The sequence below is a fragment of the Triticum aestivum genome, chromosome 4B (assembly GCF_018294505.1).
Source record: "Triticum aestivum cultivar Chinese Spring chromosome 4B, IWGSC CS RefSeq v2.1, whole genome shotgun sequence".
Classification (NCBI taxonomy): domain Eukaryota; kingdom Viridiplantae; phylum Streptophyta; class Magnoliopsida; order Poales; family Poaceae; genus Triticum; species Triticum aestivum.
This window is the reverse complement of record NC_057804.1, coordinates 76215544-76242302: the sequence shown is the minus strand read 5'-3', so window position 1 is coordinate 76242302 and position 26759 is coordinate 76215544. Positions and strand designations below refer to the sequence as shown.

The window sequence follows — 26759 nt, the reverse complement described above, 5'->3', positions numbered from 1 at the left end:
TGAGGTCCCAAGTAATTCTAATGCATGATATAGGCTCTAGGCACTTGTAGGAGTAGTTGCTACCAATCTTGTTTAGTTTTATTCACTTTCATTTTGAAGTTACTAAAATTTCAGAAATTTTTCAGAAAAAGAAATATGTCTAGGAGAATGTATCAAGAAAGGACCCAAGCTTGCTATGCGTGAGAAAGACGATGAACTACCAAGGGATGCAGAAGTGCAAGTCTGTGAGTGGCCATCAGACGATTTTATGGTCAGTGCAGGCATCAAGGTTGAATTTGACGCATATGTGCGTAATGCCGATCTTGAGGACTTCTTACAAGATAAGTGTCCTTAGTACTATCAATTGACTGATTCATTTGTGAGAAGGTTTAAATATAAATCTTCGCGTAATTCTCAAAGTGTCCTGTTTGATATTTATGATAAATCTTATACCATGGACTTAGAGGATTTTACAACTGCTTGCAAACTTCCGCAGTGAGGCAATGTTAATGATCCCCACAAATCTAAATTTAGAGACTTTCTTGCTAGTATTACTGTGGGAGAATTTAAGGACATAGCACAAGCTATCATAGAGAGCATTCATTTTCCTGCTATACATTATTTTGCTCTCTTCATTGGTAGATGCATAATGGTAAAGATGAAGCATGTCACATGTGTGTCCCTGATCTTTGTGTCCTCAAAAGTGATGTATTAGGTAATAAAGATTACAACTTGGGAGCAATAGTCGCACATAGGTTGCATAATAATGGTATGTCTGGAGATTTATTTGGAGGTATTTATGTGACCCGTGTTGCTAATTTTCTTGGTATAGCCCCACGAGAGGGGGATATGGTGTTGCCTCCTGCTTATTTAGATTATGACGCGATGGTCAAACATCGTTTTCTTTTGAACAATGAATAGTTCCTCCATTATCGACTAATCTTTGATAGACGTAGCTCTATCCCTGTTACTCTCCCTGCTCCTTTCCTTTTTGATTACCAGGCAAAACGAAGATATGTTGTTACCAGGGAGGAGGCAGCTGAACACGAGGGGAGAGCGGAGGCGGCTCGCCAACATGCCGCAGCTCAGGAGGTATTTGCTGCTGCATCTCAGTACGACCCTAGTTACGACTACGGATATCAGCCAGGTTATCCTTGGCATTAGACCAACTTAGGCCAAAAGCCTAAACTTGGGGGAGTACGTATTTCTCACCGACTTTACATTCATGTTCACACACCATTCTAGTTGTCGGTGCTCATACTCTTTCATTGTATTATCCATGCTAGTTTATTTTTCTTTTTCTAGCCTTCTTCTTGCGTGTTTGATAAACCTTAAGAAAAAACCAAAAAAATTAGTTAGTTTAATTTCCATGCTTGTAGTATAAATTAAAATGAAAACCCAAAAAGATTTCTCATTCTTCTTTTACTTGTTGGGAGCTTTCCCGTGTAAATAGTTTTCTTTTCTTTTCCTTTCTTTGGGGGTCGAGAGTAGAAGACCATATTGAAGATGTTTAGTGGCTCTCATATGCATGATTGTTTACTTAGCTTAGATCCCATATTACTTTGTCTTCTCTCTTGAGTTGAATGCTTGCAGATTCCAGCTTAGTCTAATGCACGTGCACTACTATTATTATACACATCATTCGGTCGTGCAAGTGAAAGGCAATAATGACGATATATGATGGACTGGTTGAGATGAAAGAAGCTGGATGAACTCGACCTCTCTTGTTTTTGTAAATATGATGAGTTCATCGTTCCTGATTCAGCTTATTATGAAGTAAACATATTTGCAATGGCATTTAGAGATTATAGTTGCTTGTGCCATGCTTGATTAGCTATGAGTTATAATGGTTTACCTTGCGTGCCAACATGCTATTAAAATGATTGTGATGTGGTATGATGGGATGGTATCCTCCTTTGAATAAACTGAGTGACTCGACTTGGCACATGTTCACGCATGTAGTTGAAACAAATCAACATAGCCTTCACGATATTTATGTTCATGGTAGATTATATCCTACTCATGCTTGTACTCGGTGTGAATCAATTTTAATGCATGTTCATGACTGTTGTCGCTCTCTCAGTTGGTCGCTTCCCAGTCTTTTGCTAGCCTTCACCTGTACTAAGCGGGAATACTGCTTGTGCATGCAAACTCCTTAAACCCCAAAGTTGTTCCATATGAGTCCACCATACCTTCCTATATGCGGTATCTACCTACCGTTCCAAGTAAATTTGTATGTGCCAAACTCCAAACCTTCAAATAAAATTCTGTTTTGTATGCTTGAGCAGCTCATGTTTCAACAAGGGTTGCATGTATCTTCCATGCTAGGTGGGTTATTCTCAAGAGGAGTGGACTCCGCTCCTCATTCACGAGAAAGGGCCGGTAACCGGGATGCCCAGTCCCATGATCCAAAAATATCAAAGCAAATCAATATAATTAAACAAAACTCCCACATGGTTGTTGTTAGTTGGAGGCACTCGTTGTTTCGAGTAAGCCATTGTTGGAAATATGCCCTAGAGGCAATAATAAAAGTATTATTATATTTCAATGTTCATGATAAATGTCTTTTATTCATGCTATAACTGTATTATCCGGAAATCGTAATACACGTGTGAATACTTAGACCACAATATGTCCCTGATGAGCCTCTAGTTGACCAGCTCGTTGTGATCAACGGATAGTCATGGTTTCCTGACTATGGACATTGGATGTCATTGATAACGGGATCACATCATTAGGAGAATGATGTGATGGACAAGACCCAATCCTAAGCATAGCATAAAAGATCGTGTAGTTCGTTTTGCTAGACCTTTGCCAATGTCAAGTATCTCTTCCTTAGACCATGAGATCGTGTAACTCCCGGATACCGTAAGAGTGCCTTGGGTGTATCAAACGTCACAACGTAACTGGGTGACTATAAAGGTGCATTACAGGTATCTCCGAAAGTAGCTGTTGGGTTGACACGGATCGAGACTGGGATTTGTCACTCCGTATGACGGAGAGGTATCTCTGGGCCCACTCGGTAATGCATCATCATTATGAGCTCAATGTGACCAAGGTGTTGGACACGGGATCATGCATTACGGTACGAGTAAAGTGACTTGCCGGTAACGAGACTGAACAAGGTATTGGGATACCGACGATCGAGTCTCGGGCAAGTAACGTACCGATTGACAAAGGGAATTGCATACAGGGTTTGATCGAATCCTCGACATAGTGGTTCATCCGATGACAACATCGAGGAGCATGTGGGAGCCATCATGGGTATCCAGATCCCGCTGTTGGTTATTGACTGAGAGCGTCTCGGTCATGTCTGCATGTCTCCCGAACCCGTAGGGTCTACACACTTAAGGTTCGGTGACGCTAGGGTTATTAGGAAGACTAGTATGTGACTACCGAATGTTGTTCGGAGTCCCGGATGGGATCCTGGACGTCACGAGGAGATCCGGAATGGTCCGGAGGTAAAGATTTATATATGGGAAGTTGTCAAACGGACACCGGGAAGTTTCGGGGTCATACCGGTATTGTACCGGGGCCACCGGAAGGGTTCCGGGGGTCCACCGGGAGGGGCCACCCCTCCCGGGGGGCCACATGGGCTGCGTGGGGCAGGGAGCCAGCCCCTGGTGGGCTGGCCGCACCCCCCTCCCTTGGGCCCATGCGCCTAGGGTTGAGGGGGAACCCTAGAGGGGGCGCCCCCCTTGGCTTGGGGGGCAAGCCACCCTCTCCCCTCTCCCCTAGGCCGCCGCACCCCCCCCTAGATGGGTTCTAGGGGGCCGGCCCCCTTCTCCCTTCCCCCTATAAATAGAGGGGTGAGGGGAGGGCAGCCGACCACCCTCCAAGGCGCAGCCCTCCCCTCCCCAACACCTCTCCTCCTCCGTTGTGTGCTTGGCGAAGCCCTGTCGGAGTACTGCCTCTCCACCATCACCACGCCGTCGTGCTGCCGGTGGAGCTGTCTTCCTCAACCTCTCCTTCCCCCTTGCTGGATCAAGAAGGAGGAGACGTCTCCCGTCCCGTACGTGTGTTGAACGCGGAGGTGCTGTCCGTTCAGCACTTGGTCATCGGTGATTCGAATCACGTCGAGTACGACTCCATCATCACCTTGCAAGCTTCCGCACGCGATCTACAAGTGGTATGTAGATGCAAACTCTCTCCCTTGACTCGTTGCTTAGATGAACTCATAGATGGATCTTGGTGAAACCGTAGGAAAAATTTTAATTTTCTGCAACGTTCCCCAACAGTGGCATCATGAGCTAGGTCTATGCGTAGTTCTCTTTGCACGAGTAGAACACAATTTTGTTGTGGGCGTGGATTTTGTCATCTTACTTGCCTCTACTAGTCTTTTCTTGCTCAACGGTATTGTGGGATGAAGCGGCCCGGACCAACCTTACACGTACGCTTACGTGAGACCGGTTCCACCGACTGACATGCACTAGTTGCATAAGGTGGCTGGCGGGTGTCTGTCTCTCCCACTTTAGTTGGAGCGGAATCGATGAACAGGGCCCTTATGAAGGGTAAATAGAAGTTGACAAAATCACGTTGTGGTGATTCGTAGGTAAGAAAACGTTCTTGCTAGAACCCAATTGCAGCCACGTAAAAGATGCAACAACAATTAGAGGACGTCTAACTTGTTTTTGCAGCGATTGATCATGTGATGTGATATGGCCAGAAGTTGTGATGAATGATGAATTGTGATGTATGAGATCATGTTCTTTGTAATAGGATTCACGACTTGCATGTCGATGAGTATGACAACCGGCAGGAGCCATAGGAGTTGTCTTTATTTTTTGTATGACCTGCGTGTCATTGAATAACGCCATGTAAACTACTTTACTTTATTGCTAAACGTTAGTCATAGAAGTAGAAGTAGTCGTTGGCGTGACAACTTCATGAAGACACGATGATGGAGATCATGATGATGGAGATCATGGTGTCAAGCCGGTGACAAGATGATCATGGAGCCCCGAAGATGAAGATCAATGGAGCTATATGATATTGGCCATATCATGTCACAACTATATAATTGCATGTGATGTTTATTATGTTTATGCATCTTGTTTACTTAGGACGACGGTAGTAAATAAGATGATCCCTTATAAAAATTTCAAGAAGTGTTCTCCCCTAACTGTGCACCGTTGCTACAGTTCGTCGCTTCTAAGCACCACGTGATGATCGGGTGTGATGGATTCTTACGTTCACATACAACGGGTGTAAGACAGTTTTACACAGCGAAAACACTTAGGGTTAACTTGACGAGCCTAGCATGTGCAGACATGGCCTCGGAACACGGAGACCGAAAGGTCGAACACGAGTCGTATGGAAGATACGATCAACATGAGAATGTTCACCGACGATGACTAGTCCGTCTCACGTGATGATCGGACACGGGCTAGTCGACTCGGATCGTGTAACACTTAGATGACTAGAGGGATGTCTAATCTAAGTGGGAGTTCATAATTTGATTAGAACTTTATTATCATGAACTTAGTCTAAAACCTTTGCAAATATGTCTTGTAGATCAATGGCCAACGCTAATGTCAACATGAACTTCAACGCGTTCCTAGAGAAAACCAAGCTGAAAGATGATGGCAGCAACTATACGGACTGGGTCCGGAACCTGAGGATCATCCTCATAGCTGCCAGGAAACAATATGTCCTAGAAGGACCGCTAGGTGACGCTCCCGTCCCAGAGAACCAAGACATTATGAATGCTTGGCAGTCTCGTGCTGATGATTACTCCCTCGTTCAGTGCGGCATGCTTTACAGCTTAGAACCGGGGCTCCAAAAGCGTTTTGAGCACCACGGAGCATATGAGATGTTCGAAGAGCTGAAACTAGTTTTTCAAGCTCATGCCCGGGTCGAGAGATATGATGTCTCCGACAAGTTCTACAGTTGTAAGATGGAGGAAAACAGTTCTGTCAGTGAGCACATCCTGAAGATGTCTGGGTTGCACAACCGTATGACCCAGCTGAACATTAACCTCCCAGATGAGGCGGTCATTGACAGAATCCTCCAGTCGCTCCCACCAAGCTACAAGAGCTTTGTGATGAACTACAACATGCAGGGGATGGAAAAGACCATTCCTGAAGTGTTCTCGATGCTGAAGTCAGCAGAGGCTGAAATCAAGAAAGAACATCAAGTGTTGATGGTCAATAAGACCACTAAGTTCAAGAAGGGCAAGGGTAAGAAGAACTTCAAGAAGGACGGCAAGGATGTTGCCGCGCCTGGTAAGCCAGTTACCGGGAAGAAGTCAAAGAATGGACCCAAGCCTGAGACTGAGTGCTTTTATTGCAAGGGGAAGGGTCACTGGAAGCGGAACTGCCCCAAATACTTAGCGGATAAGAAGGCCGGCAACACCAAAGGTATATTTGATATACATGTGATTGATGTGTACCTTACCAGTACTCGTAGTAACTCCTGGGTATTTGATACCGGTGCCGTTGCTCATATTTGTAACTCACAGCAGGAGCTGCGGAATAAACGGAGACTGGCGAAGGACGAGGTGACGATGCGCGTCGGGAATGGTTCCAGAGTCGATGTGATCGCCGTCGGCACGCTGCCTCTACATTTACCTACGGGATTAGTTTTGAACCTTAATAATTGTTATTTAGTGCCAAGTTTGAGCATGAACATTGTATCTGGATCTCGTTTAATACGAGATGGCTACTCATTTAAGTCTGAGAATAATGGTTGTTCGATTTATATGAGAGATATGTTTTATGGTCATGCTCCGATGGTCAATGGTTTATTCTTAATGAATCTCGAGCGTAATATTACACATGTTCATAGTGTAGATGCCAAAAGATTTAAAGTTGATAACGATAGTCCCACATACTTGTGGCACTGCCGCCTTGGTCACATTGGTGTCAAGCGCATGAAGAAGCTCCATGCCGATGGACTTTTAGAGTCTCTTGATTATGAATCGTTTGACACGTGCGAACCATGCCTTTTGGGCAAAATGACCAAGACTCCGTTCTCCGGAACAATGGAGCGAGCAACCAACTTGTTGGAAATCATACATACCGATGTGTGCGGTCCAATGAGCGTTGAGGCTCGCGGAGGATATCGTTATGTTCTCACTCTCACTGATGACTTGAGTAGATATGGGTATGTCTACTTAATGAAACACAAGTCTGAGACCTTTGAAAAGTTCAAGGAATTTCAGAATGAGGTAGAGAATCAACGTGACCGAAAGATAAAATTCTTACGATCAGATCGTGGAGGAGAATACTTAAGTCACGAATTTGGTACACACTTAAGGAAATGTGGAATCGTTTCACAACTCACGCCGCCTGGAACACCTCAGCGAAACGGTGTGTCCGAACGTCGTAATCGCACCCTATTGGATATGGTGCGGTCTATGATGTCTCTTACCGATTTACCGCTATCATTTTGGGGATACGCTCTAGAGACAGCTACATTCACTTTAAATAGGGCACCGTCTAAATCCGTTGAGACGACACCGTATGAATTATGGTTTGGAAAGAAACCTAAGCTGTCGTTTCTAAAAGTTTGGGGATGCGATGCTTATGTCAAGAAACTTCAACCTGAAAAGCTCGAACCCAAGTCGGAAAAATGCGTATTCATAGGATACCCTAAGGAAACTGTCGGGTATACCTTCTACTTAAGATCCGAAGGCAAGATCTTTGTTGCCAAGAACGGATGCTTTCTGGAAAAAGAGTTTCTCTCGAAAGAAGTAAGTGGGAGGAAAGTAGAACTCGATGAAGTACTACCTCTTGAGCGGGAAAGTGGCGCAGCGCAGGAAACCGTTCCTGTGATGCCCACACCAACTGAAGAGGAAAACAATGATGATGATCAAGGTACTTCGGATCAAGTTACTGCTGAACTTCGTAGGTCCACAAGGACACGTTCCGCACCAGAGTGGTACGGCAACCCTGTCCTGGAAATCATGTTGTTAGACAACAATGAACCTTCGAACTATGAAGAAGCGATGGCGGGCCCGGATTCCAACAAATGGCTTGAAGCCATGAAATCCGAGATAGAATCCATGTATGAAAACAAAGTATGGACTTTGACAGACTTGCCCGATGATCGGCGAGCGATAGAAAACAAATGGATCTTTAAGAAGAAGACGGACGCGGATGGTAATGTTACCATCTATAAGGCTCGACTTGTCGCTAAGGGTTATCGACAAGTTCAAGGGATTGACTACGACGAGACTTTCTCTCCCGTAGCGAAGCTGAAGTCCGTCCGAATCATGTTAGCAATTGCCGCATACTATGATTATGAGATATGGCAAATGGACGTCAAAACGGCATTCCTTAACGGGCATCTTAAGGAAGAACTGTATATGATGCAGCCGGAAGGTTTTGTCGATCCTCGGAACGCTAACAAAGTATGCAAGCTCCAGCGATCCATTTATGGACTGGTGCAAGCATCTCGGAGTTGGAACATTCGCTTTGATGAGATGATCAAAGCGTTTGGGTTTATGCAGACTTATGGAGAAGCCTGCGTTTACAAGAAAGTGAGTGGGAGCTCTGTAGCATTTCTCATATTATATGTAGATGACATACTCTTGATGGGAAATAATATAGAATTTCTGGACAGCATTAAGGCCTACTTGAATAAGTGTTTTTCAATGAAGGACCTTGGAGAAGCTGCTTATATATTAGGCATCAAGATCTATAGAGATAGATCGAGACGCCTCATAGGTCTTTCACAAAGCACATACCTTGATAAGATTTTGAAGAGGTTCAAAATGGATCAGTCCAAGAAGGGGTTCTTGCCTATGTTACAAGGTGTGAGATTGAGCTCGGCTCAGTCACCGACCACGGCAAAAGATAAAGAAGAGATGAGTGTCATCCCCTATGCTTCAGCCATAGGATCTATTATGTATGCCATGCTGTGTACCAGACCCGATGTAAACCTTGCCGTAAGTTTGGTAGCAAGATACCAAAGTAATCCCGGCAAGGAACACTGGACAGCGGTCAAGAATATCCTGAAGTACCTGAAAAGGACGAAGGACATGTTTCTCGTTTATGGAAGAGACGAAGAGCTCGTCGTAAAGGGTTACGTCGACGCTAGCTTCGACTCAGATCTGGATGACTCTAAGTCACAAACCGGATACGTGTATATGTTGAATGGTGGAGCAGTAAGCTGGTGCAGCTGCAAGCAGAGCGTCGTGGCGGGATCTACGTGTGAAGCGGAGTACATGGCAGCCTCGGAGGCAGCGCATGAAGCGATTTGGGTGAAGGAGTTCATCACCGACCTAGGAGTCATACCCAATGCGTCGGGGCCGATCAAACTCTTCTGTGACAACACTGGAGCTATTGCCCTCGCCAAGGAGCCCAGGTTTCACAAGAAGACCAGGCACATCAAGCGTCGTTTCAACTCCATCCGTGAAAATGTTCAAGATGGAGACATAGAGATTTGCAAAGTGCACACGGATCTGAATGTCGCAGATCCGCTGACTAAACCTCTCTCGCGTGCAAAACATGATCAACACCAGAACTCTATGGGTGTTCGATTCATCACAATGTAACTAGATTGGTGACTCTAGTGCAAGTGGGAGACTGTTGGAAATATGCCCTAGAGGCAATAATAAAAGTATTATTATATTTCAATGTTCATGATAAATGTCTTTTATTCATGCTATAACTGTATTATCCGGAAATCGTAATACACGTGTGAATACTTAGACCACAATATGTCCCTGGTGAGCCTCTAGTTGACCAGCTCGTTGTGATCAACAGATAGTCATGGTTTCCTGACTATGGACATTGGATGTCGTTGATAACGGGATCACATCATTAGGAGAATGATGTGATGGACAAGACCCAATCCTAAGCATAGCATAAAAGATCGTGTAGTTCGTTTTGCTAGAGCTTTGCCAATGTCAAGTATCTCTTCCTTAGACCATGAGATCGTGTAACTCCCGGATACCGTAAGAGTGCCTTGGGTGTATCAAACGTCACAACGTAACTGGGTGACTATAAAGGTGCATTACAGGTATCTCCGAAAGTATCTGTTGGGTTGACACGGATCGAGACTGGGATTTGTCACTCCGTATGACGGAGAGGTATCTCTGGGCCCACTCGGTAATGCATCATCATAATGAGCTCAATGTGACCAAGGTGTTGGACACGGGATCATGCATTACGGTACGAGTAAAGTGACTTGCCGGTAACGAGACTGAACAAGGTATTGGGATACCGACGATCGAGTCTCGGGCAAGTAACGTACCGATTGACAAAGGGAATTGCATACAGGGTTTGATCGAATCCTCGACATCGTGGTTCATCCGATGACAACATCGAGGAGCATGTGGGAGCCATCATGGGTATCCAGATCCCGCTGTTGGTTATTGACTGAGAGCGTCTCGGTCATGTCTGCATGTCTCCCGAACCCGTAGGGTCTACACACTTAAGGTTCGGTGACGCTAGGGTTATTAGGAAGACTAGTATGTGACTACCGAATGTTGTTCGGAGTCCCGGATGGGATCCTGGACGTCACGAGGAGATCCGGAAGGGTCCGGAGGTAAAGATTTATATATGGGAAGTTGTCAAACGGACACCGGGAAGTTTCGGGGTCATACCGGTATTGTACCGGGGCCACCGGAAGGGTTCCGGGGGTCCACCGGGAGGGGCCACCCCTCCCGGGGGGCCACATGGGCTGCGTGGGGCAGGGAGCCAGCCCCTGGTGGGCTGGCCGCACCCCCCTCCCTTGGGCCCATGCGCCTAGGGTTGAGGGGGAACCCTAGAGGGGGCGCCCCCCTTGGCTTGGGGGGCAAGCCACCCTCTCCCCTCTCCCCTAGGCCGCCGCACCCCCCCCTAGATGGGTTCTAGGGGGCCGGCCCCCTTCTCCCTTCCCCCTATAAATAGAGGGGTGAGGGGAGGGCAGCCGGACCACCCTCCAAGGCGCAGCCCTCCCCTCCCCAACACCTCTCCTCCTCCGTTGTGTGCTTGGCGAAGCCCTGTCGGAGTACTGCCTCTCCACCATCACCACGCCGTCGTGCTGCCGGTGGAGCTGTCTTCCTCAACCTCTCCTTCCCCCTTGCTGGATCAAGAAGGAGGAGACGTCTCCCGTCCCGTACGTGTGTTGAACGCGGAGGTGCTGTCCGTTCAGCACTTGGTCATCGGTGATTCGAATCACGTTCGAGTACGACTCCATCATCACCTTGCAAGCTTCCGCATGCGATCTACAAGTGGTATGTAGATGCAAACTCACTCCCTCGACTCGTTGCTTAGATGAACTCATAGATGGATCTTGGTGAAACCGTAGGAAAAATTTTAATTTTCTGCAACGTTCCCCAACAGCCATGGATTGATGCTTGTTGGTGGTGGGGGAGTATAAACTTTTACCATTCTGTTTGGGAACTACCTATAATGCATGTAGTATGGAAGATATAGCCATGTCATAGTTGTTGCGTTGACAGTGAAAGTATACCGCTCAAAATGTTATTCAATCTCTATTTTAAAATCGAGCTCTGGCACCTCTACAAATCCCTGCTTCCCTCTGCGAAGGGCCTATCTATTTACTTTTATGTTGAGTCATCACCTTCTTATTAAAAAGCACCCACTAGAGAGCACACTGTCATTTGCATTCATTACTATTGGTTTATATTGGGTATGCCTTGACTGGATCTCTTTTACCATGAATTACAATGTTTAGTCAGTCCTTGATCTTTAAAGGTGCTCTACATTTATGTTTTGTGGTCTTAGAAAGGGCTAGTGAGATACCATTTTGTTATATCATATTATGATTGTTTTGAGAAAGTGTTGTCATCAGAGTTTTATTATTATGGCTCGTTAGCTGATTATGTTATTGATATGAGTAATTGTGAGACCTGAGTGTTATTGTGAGTATGGTTAGTTCATAATACTTGTTGAAACTTGAATGCTAGCTTTACATATTTACAACAACAAGAGAAAATAGAGTTTGTAAAAGTTTTTCTTTATCACTTTCAGTTTATCAACTGAATTGCTTGAGGACAAGCAAAGGTTTAAGCTTGGGGGGAGTTGATACGTCTCCAACGTATCTACTTTTCCAAACACTTTTTCCCTTGTTTTGGATCTAACTTGCATGATTTGAATGAAACTAACCTGGACTGACGTTGTTTTCAGCAGAACTGCCATGATTTTGTTTATTGTGCAGAAAACAAAACTTCTCGGAATGACCTGGAAATTCACGGAGATAAGTTTTGGCAAATATAAAAAATACTGGCAAAAGATGAAGACCAAGGGGCCCACACCCTGTTCATGAGGGTGGGGGGCGCGCCCCCCTATCTCGTGGCCCCCCTGGAGCTCCGCCGACCTCAACTCCAACTCCATATATTCCGTTTAGCGGAGAGAAAAATCAGAGAGAAAGTTTCATCATGTTTTACAATACGAAGCCGCCGCCAAGCCCTAATCTCCCTCGGGAGGGCTGATCCGGAGTCCGTTCGGGGCTCCGGAGAGGTGGATTCGTCGCCGTCGTCATCATCAACCATCCTCCATCACCAATTTCATGATGCTCACCGCCGTGCGTGAGTAATTCCATTGTAGGCTTGCTGGACGGTGATGGGTTGGATGAGATTTACCATGTAATCAACTTAGTTTTGTTAGGGTTTGATCCCTAGTATCCACTATGTTCTGGGATTGATGTTGCTATGACTTTGCTATGCTTAATGCTTGTCACTAGGGCCCGAGTGCCATGATTTCAGGTCTAAACCTATTATGTTTTCATGAATATATGTGAGTTCTTGATCCTGTCTTGCAAGTCTATAGTCACCTATTATGTGTTATGATCCGACAACCCCGAAGTGACAATAATGGGATACTTCTCGGTGATGACCGTAGTTTGAGGAGTTCATGTATTCACTATGTGCTAATGCTTTGTTCCGGTTCTCTATTAAAAGGAGGCTTTAATATCCCTTAGTTTCCACTAGGACCCCGCTGCCACGGGAGGGTAGGACAAAATATGTCATGCAAGTTCTTTTCCATAAGCACGTATGACTATATTCGGAGTACATGCCTACATTACATTGATGAATTGGAGCTAGTTCTGTGTCACCCTATGTTATAGTTATTACATGAGGAATCGCATCCGACAGAATTATCCATCACTGATCCAATGCCTATGAGATTTTCACATCTTGTGCTTTGCTTATTTACTTTTCCGTTGCTACTGTTACAGTTACTACAAAACTGCTATCTTTACTTTTGCCACTGTTACTATTACTATCATACTACTTTGCTACTAAATACTTTGCTGCAGATACTAAGTTATCCAGGTGTGGTGGAATTGACAACTCAACTGCTAATACTTAAGAATATTCTTTGGCTCCCCTTGTGTCGAATCAATAAATTTGGGTTGAATACTCTACCCTCGAAAGTTGTTGCGATCCCCTACACTTGTGGGTTATAAAGACTAATTCCTGGCGCCGTTTCTGGGGAGCATAGCTCTATTCTTTGAGTCACTTGGGATTTATATCTGTTGATCACTATGAGGAACTTGAAAGACAAAAGAACCAAGATTTTTCCCTCAACTACGAGGGGAGGTAAGGAACTGCCATCTAGCTCTGCACTAGATTCTCCTTCTGTTTTGAGTAAGCTTGCGACACCTAAACCTGCTACTGCTTTGAATTCTGATATGTCGCATGTTATTGATGATGCCACTTCTGCTATGCATGATACTTATGATGAAATTACTTCTGTGCGTGATACTACTGTGCCAGTAGGTGAATTTCTTGATGAACAACTTGCTAGGGTTAGAGAGAATGAAATTATTGAAGACACTATTATCGATGATAGTGATGATGAAAGTTCTCCCCCTGATTATGAATTACCTGTTGTTCCTAAGGGTTATTTTATGAATGAGGAAGCTGCTAAAGCTATCTTTGCTTGTAAAGATAGATATGATCTTAAAAAGTTATTAGCTAAATGGAAGCAGCAATCCCTTAATGCTAGAATGAAACCTGACCCTGCTTTTGCTACTTCACCTATCTGTGTTACTGAAGGATTATGAATTCTCTGTTGATCCTGAAATAATTACTTTGGTAGAATATGATCCTTTTTATGGCTATGAATCTAAAACTGTTGTGGCACATCTTACCAAGTTGAATGATATAGCCACCCTGTTTACTAATGATGAGAAGTCTCGCTATTATTATATTCTTAAGATATTTCCGTTCTCATTAAAGGGTGATGCTAAGACTTGGTTTAATTCTCTTGATCCTGGTTGTGTGCGTAGTCCCCAGGATATGATTTATTACTTCTTTGCTAAATATTTTCCTGCTCATAAGAAACAAGTTGCCTTACGGGAAATATATAATTTTGTGCAAATCAAAGAAGGGAGTCTCCCACAAGCTTGGGGGAGGCTTCTCCGATTACTTAATGCTTTTCCTGATCATTCTCTTAAGAAAAATGAAATACTTGATATCTTTTATAATGGACTAACCGATGCTTCCAAGGACTACTTGGATAGTTGTGCTGGTTGTGTTTTCAGGGAAAGAACAGTCAACCAAGTTGAATTACTATTGAATAATATGTTGACTAATGAAAATAATTGGACTCTTCCTGAGCCAATTCCTGAGGCAATTCCTGAACCAATTGAGCCAACTCCTGAGCCTATTCCTAAACCCACTCCTAAGAAGAGAGGTGTTCTATTTCTCAGTCGTGAAGATATGCAAGAGGCAAAGAAATCAATGAAAGAAAAAGGTATTAAAGCTGAAGATGTTAAGAATTTACCTCCTATTGAAGAAATACATGGTCTTAATATACCGCCTGTTGAAGAAACACATTATCTTGATAACCCGACACAAGTAGTAAAGGTAAATTCTCTCTATAGATATGATAAAGTTGAAATTCCCTCTACTAAATTTCATAGCCCATGCTTAGATGAATTTGATGACTTTACGGCTAGACAAGAAAGTCTTAATGCTTATGTTGGTAGAGAATTAATGAATAATTCTTTCGAGATAGGACGCTTGAGTGATTATATGGCTAGAGTTAAAGGTGAAATTAAACTCACTAGCAAATATGCTTCTGCGGTTACCACTCAAGCTGAACAAGTACTTAAAGCTCAAAGTGATTTGCTTGATGAATTAAATAATAAACATGACTTTGCTGTTAGAGTGGCTACTAAAACTGGTAGAATAACTCGGGAACCTTTGTATCCTGAAGGCCACCCTAAGAGAATCGAGCAAGATTCTCAGAGAAATAATTTAGAGGCACCTAGTTTTTCCAAAAAGAAGAAAAAGAAGGACGATAGGACTTTGCATGCTTCTAGTGAACCTATTGTAGACACACCTGAGAATCCCAATGATATTTCTATTTCTGATGCTGAAACACAATCAGGTGATGAACATGAACCTAGTGATAATGTTAATGATAATGTTCATGTTAATGCTCAACCTAGCAATATCAATGATGTAGAGATTGAACCTGTTGTTGATCTTGATAACCCACAATCAAAGAATCAACATTATGATAAAAGAGATTTTGTTGCTAGGAAGCACGGTAAAGAAAGAGAACCATGGGTTCAGAAACCCATGCCCTTTCCTCCTAAACCATCCAAGACAAAGGATGATGAGGATTTTGAGCGCTTTGCTGAAATGATTAGACCTATCTTCTTACGTATGCGCCTAACTGATATGCTTAAATTAAACCCGTATGCTAAGTATATGAAGGATATCATTACAAATAAAAGAAAGATAACGGAAGCTGAAATTTCCACCATGCTTGCTAATTATACTTTTAAGGGTGGAATACCAAAGAAACTTGGAGATCCAGGGGTACCAACTATACCATGCTCCATTAAAAGAAATTATGTTAAAACTGCTTTATGTGATCTTGGAGCCAGTGTTAGTGTTATGCCTCTCTCTTTATATCGTAGACTTGAATTGAATAAGTTGACACCTACTGAAATATCTTTGCAAATGGCTGATAAATCAACTGCTATACCTGTCGGTATTTGTGAGGATGTGCCTGTTGTGGTTGCAAATGTCACTATCTTAACGGACTTTGTTATTCTTGATATTCTCGAGGACGATAGTATGTCGATTATCCTTGGTAGAACCTTTTTGAACACTGCAGGGGCTGTTATTGATTGCAACAAAGGCAATGTCACTTTTCATGTCAATGATAATGAGCATACGGTACACTTTCCGAGGAGACAATCTCAAGTTCATATCATCAATTCTATTGGAAAAGTTCCAACTATTATTATTGGAGGTTTTGAATTTCCTCTTCCTACTGTCAAGAAAAAGTATGATATTCTTATTGTTGGGGATGTTCATATCCCCATTGAGGTAACTTAGTGTTATTCGAAATTTCTCCGGTTCCGTGTTATTCAGAATGAGTTTGTTAACAAGACTTGATCAACCTTGTTAGTGGATTCATTTTGAAGATCATGAGATGGATGAAACTAGAAGCCACAACCTTTTGTACCCTCTTTTTACTTTCTATTATTTAGAATAAATAAAGCAAAAATAGTATTGTCTATCTGTTTTTTGAATTATCCATGCAATAAAAAATATCCCGAAAATAAAAGTGCTCCAAATGCCCTGCAAATTTAGTATGATTTTTATGGAATATTTGAGGATTTTAGGCACTGAAAACACGCAGGGGGGCAAGCACCAGCCACGAAGGGGTGGCCCACCCCGGGCGCGCCCCCCTGTCTCGTGGGCCCCAGGTGGCCCCCCTCCACTTATTCCTGCACCCACACACTCCGTCTTCTTCCCAAAAAAATCCTCATCCAGTTCAAGCACGAGTTCTAGCTCGTTTTGCTATGATTTTTGATTTCCTTGCTCAAAGCTCCATTCACAAAACTGCTTTGGGAGATTGTTGCTTGGTATGTGACTCCTCCATTGGTCCAATTAGTTTTTGTTCTGGTGCTTTATTCATTGCAAATTTTGCTGCATAGGTGACCCTATTCTTGAGCTTGCATGTTAAATTTATGAGGTCCCAAGTAATTCTAATGCATGATATAGGCTCTAGGCACTTGTAGGAGTAGTTGCTACCAATCTTGTTTAGTTTTATTCACTTTCATTTTGAAGTTACTAAAATTTCAGAAATTTTTCAGAAAAAGAAATATGTCTAGGAGAATGTATCAAGATGGTTCCTCAATAAATAAAGGACCCAAGCTTGCTATGCGTGAGCAAGACGATGAACTACCTAGGGATGCAGAAGTGCAAGTCTGTGAGTGGCCATCAGACGATTTTATGGTCAATGCATGCATCAAGGATGAATTTGACGCATATGTGCGTAATGCCGATCTTGAGGACTTCTTACAAGATAAGTGTCCTTAGTACTATCAATTGACTGATTCATTTGTGAGAAGGTTTAAATATAAATCTTCGTGTAATTCTCAAAGTGTCCTGTTTGATATTTATGGTAAATCTTATACCATGGACTTAGAGGATTTTACAACTACTTGCAAACTTCCGCAGTGAGGCAATGTTAATGATCCCCACAAATCTAAATTTAGAGACTTTCTTGCTAGTATTACTGTGGGAGAATCTAGGGACATAGCACAAGCTATCATAGAGAGCATTCATTTTCCTGCTATACATTATTTTGCTCTCTTCATTGGTAGATGCATTAATGGTAAAGATGAAGCATGTCACATGTGTGTCCCTGATCTTTGTGTCCTCAAGAGTGATGTATTAGGTAATAAAGATTACAACTTGGGAGCAATAGTCGCACGTAGGTTGCATAATAATGGTATGTCTGGAGATTTATTTGGAGGTATTTATGTGACCCGTGTTGCTAATTTTCTTGGTATAGCCCCACGAGAGGGGGATATGGTGTTGCCTCCTTCTTATTTAGATTATGACGCGATGGTCAAACATCATTTTCTTTTGAACAATGAACAGTTCCTCCATTATCGACTAATCTTTGACAGACGTAGCTCTATCCCTGTTACTCTCCCTGCTCCTTTCCTTTTTGATTACCAGGCAAAATGAAGATATGTTGTTACCAGGGAGGAGGCAGCTGAACACGAGGGGAGAGCGGAGGCGGCTCGCCAACATGCCGCAGCTCAGGAGGCATTTGCTGCTCCATCTCAGTACGACCCTAGTTACGACTACGGATATCAGCCAGGTTATCCTTGGCATTAGACCAACTTAGGCCAAAAGCCTAAACTTGGGGGAGTACGTATTTCTCACCGACTTTACATTCATGTTCACACACTATTCTAGTTGTCGGTGCTCATACTCTTTCATTGTATTATCCATGCTAGTTTATTTTTCTTTTTCTAGCCTTCTTCTTGCATGTTTGATAAACCTTAAGAAAAAACCAAAAAAATTAGTTAGTTTAATTTCCATGCTTGTAGTAGAAATTAAAATGAAAACCCAAAAAGATTTCTCATTCTTCTTTTACTTGTTGGGAGCTTTCCCGTGTAAATAGTTTTCTTTTCTTTTCCTTTCTTTGGGGGTCGAGAGTAGAAGACCATATTGAAGATGTTTAGTGGCTCTCATATGCATGATTGTTTATTTAGCTTAGAGCCCATATTACTTTGTCTTCTCTCTTGAGTTGAATGCTTGCATATTCCAGCTTAGTCTAATGCACGTGCACTATTATTATTATACACATCATTCGGTCGTGCAAGTGAAAGGCAATAATGAAGATATATGATGGACTGGTTGAGATGAAAGAAGCTGGATGAACTCGACCTCTCTTGTTTTTGTAAATATGATGAGTTCATCATTCCTGATTCAGCTTATTATGAAGTAAACATATTTGCAATGGCATTTAGAGATTATAGTTGCTTGTGCCATGCTTGATTAGCTATGAGTTATAATGGTTTACCTTGCGTGCCAACATGCTATTAAAATGATTGTGATGTGGTATGATGGGATGGTATCCTCCTTTGAATAAACTGAGTGACTCGACTTGGCACATGTTCACGCATGTAGTTGAAACAAATCAACATAGCCTTCACGATATTTATGTTCATGGTAGATTATATCCTACTCATGCTTGTACTCGGTGTGAATCAATTTTAATGCATGTTCATGACTGTTGTCGCTCTCTCAGTTGGTCGCTTCCCAGTCTTTTGCTAGCCTTCACCTGTACTAAGCGGGAATACTGCTTGTGCATCCAAACTCCTTAAACCCCAAAGTTGTTCCATATGAGTCCACCATACCTTCCTATATGCGGTATCTACCTACCGTTCCAAGTAAATTTGTATGTGCCAAACTCCAAACCTTCAAATAAAATTCTATTTTGTATGCTCGAGCGGCTCATGTTTCAACTAGGGCTGCCTGTATCTTCCATGCTAGGTGGGTTATTCTCAAGAGGAGTGGACTCCGCTCCTCATTCACGAGAAAGGGCCGGTAACCGGGATGCCTAGTCCCATGATCCAAAAATATCAAAGCAAATCAATATAATTAAACAAAACTCCCACAGGGCTGTTGTTAGTTGGAGGCACTCGTTGTTTCGAGCAAGCCATGGATTGATGCTTGTTGGTGGTGGGGGAGTATAAACTTTTACCATTCTGTTTGGGAACTGCCTATAATGCATGTAGTATGGAAGATATAGCCATGTCATAGTTGTTGCGTTGACAATGAAAGTATACCGCTCAAAATGTTATTCAATCTCTATTTTAAAATCGAGCTCTGGCACCTCTACAAATCCCTGCTTCCCTCTGCGAAGGGCCTATCTATTTACTTTTATGTTGAGTCATCACCTTCTTATTAAAAAGCACCCACTGGAGAGCACACTGTCATTTGCATTCATTACTATTGGTTTATATTGGGTATGACTTAACTGGATCTCTTTTACCATGAATTACAATGTTTAGTCAATCCTTGATCTTTAAAGGTGCTCTACATTTATGTTTTGTGGTCTTAGAAAGGGCTAGCAAGATACCATTTTGTTATATCATATTATGATTGTTTTGAGAAAGTGTTGTCATCAGAGTTTTATTATTATGGCTTGTTAGCTGATTATGTTATTGATATGAGTAATTGTGAGACCTGAGTGTTATTGTGAGTATGGTTAGTTCATAATACTTGTTGAAACTTGAATGCTGGCTTTACATATTTACAACAACAAGAGCAAATAGAGTTTGTAGAAGTTTTTCTTTATCACTTTCAGTTTATCAACTGAATTGCTTGAGGATAAGCAAAGGTTTAAGCTTGGGGGGAGTTGATACGTCTCCAACGTATCTACTTTTCCAAACACTTTTTCCCTTGTTTTGGAATCTAACTTGCATGATTTGAATGAAACTAACCTGGACTGACGCTGTTTTCAGCAGAACTGCCATGATGTTGTTTATTGTGCAGAAAACAAAACTTCTCGGAATGACCTGAAAAATCCACAGAGATAAGTTTTGGCAAATATAAAAAATACTGGCAAAAGATGAAGACCAAGGGGCCCACACCCTGTTCACGAGGGTGGGGGGCGCGCCCCCCTATCTCGTGGCCCCCCTGGAGCTCCGCCGACCTCAACTCCAACTTCATATATTCCGTTTCGCGGAGAGAAAAATCAGAGAGAAAGTTTCATCGTGTTTTACAATACGAAGCCGCGGCCAAGCCCTAATCTCTCTCGGGAGGGCTGATCTGGAGTCCGTTCGGGGCTCCGGAGAGAGGGATTCGTCGCCGTCGTCATCATCAACCATCCTCCATCACCAATTTCATGATGCTCACCGCCGTGCGTGAGTAATTCCATCGTAGGCTTGCTGGACGGTGATGGGTTGGATGAGATTTACCATGTAATCAACTTAGTTTTGTTAGGGTTTGATCCCTAGTATCCACTGAGATTGATGTTGCTATGACTTTGCTATGCTTAATGCTTGTCACTAGGGCCTAAGTGCCATGATTTCAGATCTAAATCTATTATGTTTTCATGAATATATGTGAGTTCTTGATCCTATCTTGCAAGTCTATAGTCACCTATTATGTGTTATGATCCGACAACCCTGAAGTGACAATAATCGGGATACTTCTCGGTGATGACCATAGTTTGAGTAGTTCATGTATTCACTATGTGCTAATGCTTTGTTCCGGTTCTCTATTAAAAGGAGGCCTTAATATCCCTTAGTTTCCACTAGGACCCCGCTGCCACGGGAGGGTAGGACAAAAGATGTCATGCAAGTTCTTTTCCATAAGCACGTATGACTATATTCGGAGTACATGCCTACATTACATTGATGAATTGGAGCTAGTTCTGTGTCACCCTATGTTATAGCTATTACATGAGGAATCGCATCCGACATAATTATCCATCACTGATCCAAAGCCTACGAGCTTTTCACATCTTGTGCTTTGCTTATTTACTTTTTCGTTGCTACTGTTACAGTTACTACAAAACTTTTATCTTTACTTTTACCACTGTTAATATTAGTATCATACTACTTAGTTATTAAATACTTTGCTGCAGATACTAAGTTATTCAGGTGTGGTTGAATTGTCAACTCAACTGCTAATACTTAAGAATATTCTTTGGCTCCCCTTGTGTCGAATCAATAAATTTGGATTGAATACTCTACCCTCGAAAGCTGTTGCGATCCCCTACACTTGTGGGTTATCACGACCCCACATGCGTATCTCGTTTCTTCCCAATACAAACTGACGAAGCCACCGGCCACTCATTTTCTTCCATCGTTCCTCTCTCTCTCGCAACTGAATCTCTCGGAGCGCGCCAAGCATCCTATCTCCTCTGCTCCAGCGCGGCTTTTTCTCCTCGGGGATGGCTCCTCCGTACGCCACAAGCCCACAACCAGCCATGCCCGTAGCCAGCTGGGGCTGTTGTCCGCCATCGTGTGACAAAAGAGGAGGTGCTGCTAGTTTTCGGAAGATGGTGATGCGCCTATCTACTCGATGCGCCGCGTGCTGCTGCCAGCGGCGCTGTGCCCTGCTATGCACACGAGAGCAAGACGGAGCTGCAACCATGGCGGCGAGGGAGTTGCAATGGCGGCGCTCGATGCTACAACCATGACGGCAAAAGGTACATCCGGCTGCGCGGGGAGCTGCAAACGTGGCGATCGGGAGCTACAATCATGACGGCGAGGGAGCTGTGACAGCTACGCCCGGTGCTACAACCGTGACGACGGAAGCTACATCCTGCTGGGCGGGGAGCTGCCACCATGGCGGCCGGGAGCTGCAACCATGGCGGGGGTGGTGGAGCTACGATGGTGGTGCCCCCGTGCCACAATCATCGATGGCAGAAGCTGCATCCGGCGCCTGCAAAAGCTACAATCGGTGCCATAGAAGCTGGAACCGGCAAGTCGACTCTAGGCCGTCACAACAACTCCCGTCGTTGTTTCCAGCTTTTGTGCCCATGGTTCCAGCATCTGCTGCTCTCGCCATCATGTGGCCGCGTTCTCACCGGTGGCTACCGGTGGAGAAGCTGCAACCGGCAGTGGAAGGGTTGCATCCGCGCGCAGCAAAAGCTTCAAGGGCATACGTCGACTATGGGCGCGAGCGGCGACTTGGGCGGCATTTTTGCTACAACCCGAAGCAATTTTGTTGTGACCAGCTAAGCTTTTTGCTACGACTAGGCGACGATGGGCGCTACCGGCGAGGCGTCGCCGGCGAGCTGTGGGGGCGCGGGCAAGGCTGCGAACGAGGGGCGCCCCGCTGCAAGCGATGGCTGGAGGGAGCGACCCGCAGAAAAAGAAAGAAACAGCGAGACGAGAGTTTGCGTGAGATCAGATGGTTGGGGCAAATACATCTGACCGACGCGCAGGGACCGGCCCAAATTTCGGCCGGTCCGCCGGCGCCTGTCAGTGCCCCAAAATTTATTCACGTTTTCTTGAAACACACGTTTGTCTACAAAATTTACTATATTTTGGACCATGTATCAAAGCTAATACAATGTGTTTTGATTAAATCAAAACACAATTAAATTCAAGGGCTTATAGTTGGTAAAAACAACAAATATAAAGAGATGCAAGAATTCTCGCCGGTCACTGTGCTAGTTAACATTACTATCAATTTCATAAAAAAGTCAAACCAAGTCGAATTCAAGTTTTTATTAATGAATACTCCTTCCGTCTGGAATTAGTTGACGTTCAGACGCATGTATCTAGTTTAGATACATCCGTTTGAGATTCAACTAATTTCAGATGGAGGAAGTACGTATTTGTGAGCTTGTCCACTGCCTTGTACTACTCCTATACGAGGGCTCGGCCATAGAGCCCAACAGTACACACATTATTCTGGACCGTTTGTTTCTCAGGTGACGGAGAATATATCCTCAGTTTTGATTTAGAAAATAATTCTTTATTCTAATATGATGAGATCTTGAATATTGGTCCGTGCAAGGGAAATGATTAGCCGCATGTTCGCTTTGCGGATTTGCAACTCGACCAACTTGGAAATTACAAGTCCGTTCCATAACGTAAGAACGTTTTTAACACTAATGTAGTGTTAAAAACGTCCTTATATTTTGAGACATGGGGAGTAGTATGTTTCTCTCTGGGTCTAGACTAGAGTCCTCTTTCAGTTGTATGCGAGGCCCTTCCACAAAATAGAACCAAGTCCACTGAACTGAAAGCTGCTCGTGCGGCGATCACAGATAGCACGCACCCCCTACATTTTTTCCCCTTGGCAATCAACCCCTACAATGGACACAAAACGAAGCAGTGGGGCAACAACATATACGGTGATCCCTATGAATCTGTCCTGTATAGGGAGGCAGTTCAGCCGCAGAGGGAGGGGATTCTGAAGGAGAAGAAGGAGGAGGGCAGGTGGCCGGTCCTCCGGATGTAGTCCGCCTTCTCCGACGTCCTCGCCGCGCCCTCGTTCAGCGTCGCCTCCGCCACCGCCCGCTTCTCCTCGGCCACGCGCCGCGCCGTCGCCAGCTTGCTCGCCAGCTTCTCCTGCGCCCGCGCCTTCATCTGCTCCGCCTTCATCTGCGGGTTCAGTCCAATTCAAACAAGCTAGCATCAATCAATTTTCGACTGCAGTCATGCGTTAAGACTCCAGCGCAGTAAATTAATTAATAAGCACCCGACAGTGTTCATGTGGCGCATCAAGCGGCTGCAGATCTACTGCGGTAATGGTCGAGCGGTGTAGCGTAGTGTACTAATGGTGATCTACTGCGCCACTGGTACGGTGAATTCAATTGGGGCAGTCAGTTTAGTAGTCTCATTCAAGATCGGCTCGTTCGGAAAAGATGGGGTGGCGGATCATTCAAGATCTGCAGAGCCGCTTGTCTGTTTCGTGTAGGTTTATGCAGGTGCAGACGTGCAGTGAATGAATTCTAATTGGTTGGACCACTGCAAACTCCTGTGTGAGAATGAATGAAGCAAGCACGAAAAATGATGCTATCCTCGCCACCTTTCTGTGTGCAACTTTACGCAATCATGGCATCAGATTTGGTTTACCGCCATGAGTGCAGTGCCAAAAGGATGGATGGGATCTTCAGGAATGTGGTTACCTCTATTTTCTTCATCTCCAGCTCGGCTTTTCGCTTCTCGTGGTTCTCCCAGGCCTGGATCTTCACCTCCTCGCGCTTGTATCTGAATCCATCCACACGAACCGGGAAAAATGTTATGACGAACTGATTAAGCAGATCCGCACAGGGCGCTGAAGATTCTGAAGGTGGAAGGAAGATGTAATCGATTGCGTGCGCACCTCGCCATGAACTTGGCTCGCTCTGCCTCGTCCCAGGCCGCCGCACGGGACTCGAGCGTGTTGGCTCTGGGAGCACCGCCGTGCACCCCGGCGTCGCTGTCCCTGCCCGCCTCGCCGCCACTGACGGCATTGTTGCTTACCGCCGCCTGCTCGGCCGTCCGGACCACGTCGGAGCCAAGAGCGCCCGCGGGCGGCGCGTCCTGCCGCCGCCTCCCCGGCGTGGACGACCGGGACGGTATCGGGCTCCGCGCGACGGGCGTGGTGGAGCGCAGCGGCGTGGCCGCCCTGGACGGCTCCTTGCTGGCGATGGGCGTCATCTCGGTGCCCATGTCCCGCAGGCACACCGACACGGGCGAGCCGTGGGCGTGGCCGTGCGGCGGCACCATGTAGTCCATGTTCTTGGTCTCGCCGACGTCGTCCTCGCCCAGCTGCGGCGGCGTCGGGGGCGCCGCCACCATGTTGTACTCGATGCCGCCGTCCACGCTGCTGCAGGAGATGCGGCCGTTCTGCGAGGACGAGCTCAGGAGGCGCCGGTCGTCGGCGTTGGAGTTGCGGGGCTTGGCGCCCTTGCCGCCGCCGCCGTGCAGCCCGTCGCCGCCGCCGTTGGACATGCCCACGAGCCACTTCTGCGCGTCGTCCCACTTGGACGGCATCGGCTTGAGCCTGGAGGACGCGGCCGGGTTCTTGCGGTGCGGCCGTCCACTGGCCGCGCCATTGGTGGTGTAGCTGTAGCACTCCTTGTCCTCCACCTGCCGCGCCGTCGCTTGCATCGTCCGAGACACCGCGATCAGAATTCACGGCCGCGGTTCAACACTCTGTTCTTGCCGGAGATTCCCGGCCGGAGAACCGCCGAATCAGATGGATCTAGCTGCACAAAATGTTCGGAACCTTGTCATTGGTGATGGAAATGCAAGTGGCCGGCCGGATCGCCATTCATCCGGGATGTTTGTACTCCGGCATTTGAGTAAGTAGGACAGAAGCAAATGGTACACTAGATTAGATTATTTCCGGAATTCGCTCGATGTCCATGACGAGCACGGACACCCAAGGAAAAAGATAGTCCTCTAAGTACTCCCCATGAGAAGTACTCCTACTAAACGGAAAGCAAGGATGCAACGATCGATGCCCCTTTGAGTGACCCCGATCACTGAAGCTCTTTCCACGGAAAGCAATGGCGTCGCCATGGAACGAAGCATCCAACCTCCCAAAAGTGACGCTTTCCCACAGTTACACAACGGAATGTGTGGCAAATATACTACCTTGAGCTGACAGCAATGGGGGGAAAAGGGTCGAAAGTTGCTGCTGCGGTGCGGAGATCCACATCAATCAACCAGTACATAGATAGAGGCGGCAGAGCTCACCTTGGAAGTGGGAGCCGGCGGGCCTGCAGGCGAGAGGGGAAGGGAATGGGGGATGATGGTAGGGACTGCAAAAGGGCAAACAGACTGCTAGTGTTGCTGCTGTCTAGGTTCCATCCTCTCCATCTCCATGGGCGCCATCAGATCAGATCCCCTTTTCTTTGACCGTTGAAGGGACAACAGGGCGCACATGGGCTACCGGAGGCGCCACGGGACAGATGGTTGGCGCTACATGCGGCGTGTAATAAGATATAAACAAGAGCGAGCGGCGCTGTGCTCTACCAATGGGCAGGCACGGTGGAACGAAGGATAAGTTGCAGATAATAAAATGGTAACCAAAGGAGAGATGCTACAAACTATGGGCGGAAAATTACTGGGGAGCCGATGAACCGATGATCATATTTTCCCCTCAATTGTTGGGGAAGCACCGATGATCTAATGATTGGGTGGTCCTACTGAAAGTTGCATTATGACGACTCCGTGTTTGCGCATTGCCTTGGTGGCCTTCAAAAGTATAAGGAGCGCGCGAAATATGCCATATGGCGACTAATAGATCAGAGAGTATATTGTATATAAACCAACCAACGGAGACAACTTCATCTTGGAGATCATTCGTCTAAACATGGCACGTGCAAGACTAGTAAATCGGAGAGCATGTCGATATATAAATCACGAGGCGAAGAAATTCAAAGAAACCAAGTAGAAATTCATTTATAATATGATCATAAAGTGACAATTTATCACATCACGATAAGCACACCAAAAATTACATCAGGTCGATCATAATCATGTAGGGCAGCTATGTGATCTTTGTATTGAAGAACAATGGAGAGAGGAGATGTCACATAGTTACTACTTCCTCCGTCATGCTAGATACATCCGTTTGAGTGTCAGCTAATTGC

The 26759-nt window shown here is 45.0% G+C and overlaps 1 protein-coding gene across 3 annotated transcripts; it reads right to left on the bottom strand.

Annotated features, from left to right (window-relative positions):
• Nucleotides 1-23146: 23146 nt before the first annotated feature.
• Nucleotides 23147-26106, bottom strand: LOC123091114 (uncharacterized protein At3g61260). 3 transcript variants are annotated; one of them, XM_044512515.1, is made up of 4 exons: nucleotides 25861-26106; nucleotides 24500-25363; nucleotides 24303-24384; nucleotides 23147-23775 (listed from the first exon to the last, which is right to left on the bottom strand). In XM_044512515.1, the coding sequence occupies exons 2-4, from the start codon at nucleotides 25267-25269 to the stop codon at nucleotides 23563-23565; spliced, it is 1065 nt and encodes a 354-aa protein (XP_044368450.1). In that variant the 5' UTR covers nucleotides 25270-25363; nucleotides 25861-26106; the 3' UTR covers nucleotides 23147-23562. The 3 variants fall into 3 exon arrangements, with proteins under 3 accessions (XP_044368450.1, XP_044368449.1, XP_044368448.1); XM_044512514.1 differs by having other exon boundaries at nucleotides 24500-25367; nucleotides 25759-26104; XM_044512513.1 differs by having other exon boundaries at nucleotides 23149-23775; nucleotides 24500-25367; nucleotides 25861-26099.
• Between the last annotated feature and the right edge of the window lie 653 nt (nucleotides 26107-26759).

What these genes read in the sequence shown, in the direction of transcription:
- LOC123091114 (XM_044512515.1), bottom strand. Translation starts at nt 25,269, where the DNA reads ATGCAAGCGACGGCGCGGCAGGTGGAGGACAAGGAGTGCTACAGCTAC. An exon ending in CGAGCCAAGTTCATGGCGAG is followed by an intron (nt 24,385 to 24,499) that starts GTGCGCACGCAA and finishes GGATGGATTCAG; the next exon opens with ATACAAGCGCGAGGAGGTGA. An exon ending in TGGAGATGAAGAAAATAGAG is followed by an intron (nt 23,776 to 24,302) that starts GTAACCACATTC and finishes CTGAACCCGCAG; the next exon opens with ATGAAGGCGGAGCAGATGAA.